This window comes from Tupaia chinensis, unplaced genomic scaffold (assembly GCF_000334495.1).
Source record: "Tupaia chinensis unplaced genomic scaffold, TupChi_1.0 Scaffold138700_1, whole genome shotgun sequence".
NCBI classification, from domain to species: domain Eukaryota; kingdom Metazoa; phylum Chordata; class Mammalia; order Scandentia; family Tupaiidae; genus Tupaia; species Tupaia belangeri.
The window spans coordinates 1-842 of NW_006198593.1; the positions used below are offsets into that span (position 1 = coordinate 1).

The following is an 842-nucleotide window of genomic DNA, read 5'->3' on the forward strand; positions in this document are numbered from 1 at the left end:
GTTATGTCGCTGGACTCCCATGCAGTCGACCCTCCTCCTCTGAGCCTCGAGAGGGAAGAGCAGCTCCCAGGACTGAGGAGAACCAGCAGCTGGAAGGAGGACACCTCTTCCTATATAGCTGTCATGGGAGCTGGGCCTGGGGCACACTGGGCCAGGGGCTGACCAGGCGCTGTGAGAGCACACAGGGCTCTGAGTCAGGGCAAGACCCTGGGCGGGGCATGGACAGGGTCAGCCACCGCCTTCCTGGTCCATCATCTCCCTGAGGGACCCTGATCCCTGATGACTGACTTATGTCACTAAAGGCATGACCAGGCTCAGAGGACACAGCAAAGGATTAAAAAGCGTGTTGAGTAAGGGACAGGGAAAGTTACTTTCACATCCACTGGTCTTTAGAACATATTTGTTGGCTGAAGAAGAGACAAGAGAAGTCACCTGCCATGCTCCTGGGCAGAGCAGCAGTGAGGCCACACACAGGAACTATGCAGGGGAGTTTTCAGTCTCACTTCCCCGTGGTCTGGAACACTGAGTGCCAGTGTTGCCATGTACCGTACCACAGTAATCGTCGGCCTCGTCCTCAGCTGCAGCCCGGAGATGTGCAGAACACCTGCATTGGCCGAAGTGTCCTTGGATCCAGAGAGGCAGCTGGAGACCCTGGAGCCCTGGTCCTTGTCTGAATCTGACCTGTTCCTTAGGAGACAGCAGGGAGGCCTCGTCCAAGAATTTGTAGTAGCTCCCAACACTGAAGCCACTGGTCAGGGTGCAGGTGAGTCTGGCAGATGCTCCAGGAGAGGCAGAGAGGGAGGGCGGCTGAGTCAGCACAGGCTGGGAGAGGGAACCTGCAG

The 842-nt window shown here is 57.2% G+C and overlaps 1 protein-coding gene across 1 annotated transcript in view; it reads right to left on the reverse strand.

Annotated features, from left to right (window-relative positions):
• Positions 1–551: 551 nt before the first annotated feature.
• Positions 552–842, reverse strand: part of LOC102496497 (immunoglobulin lambda variable 5-37) — a gene marked incomplete at its 3' end in the record, with an annotated part of 2,764 nt that continues 2,473 nt past the window's right edge. The window contains exon 3 of the mRNA XM_014592897.1: positions 552–779. Within this exon, the coding sequence (XP_014448383.1) occupies positions 552–779 (228 nt within the window). The remainder of the gene's footprint in view (positions 780–842) is intronic.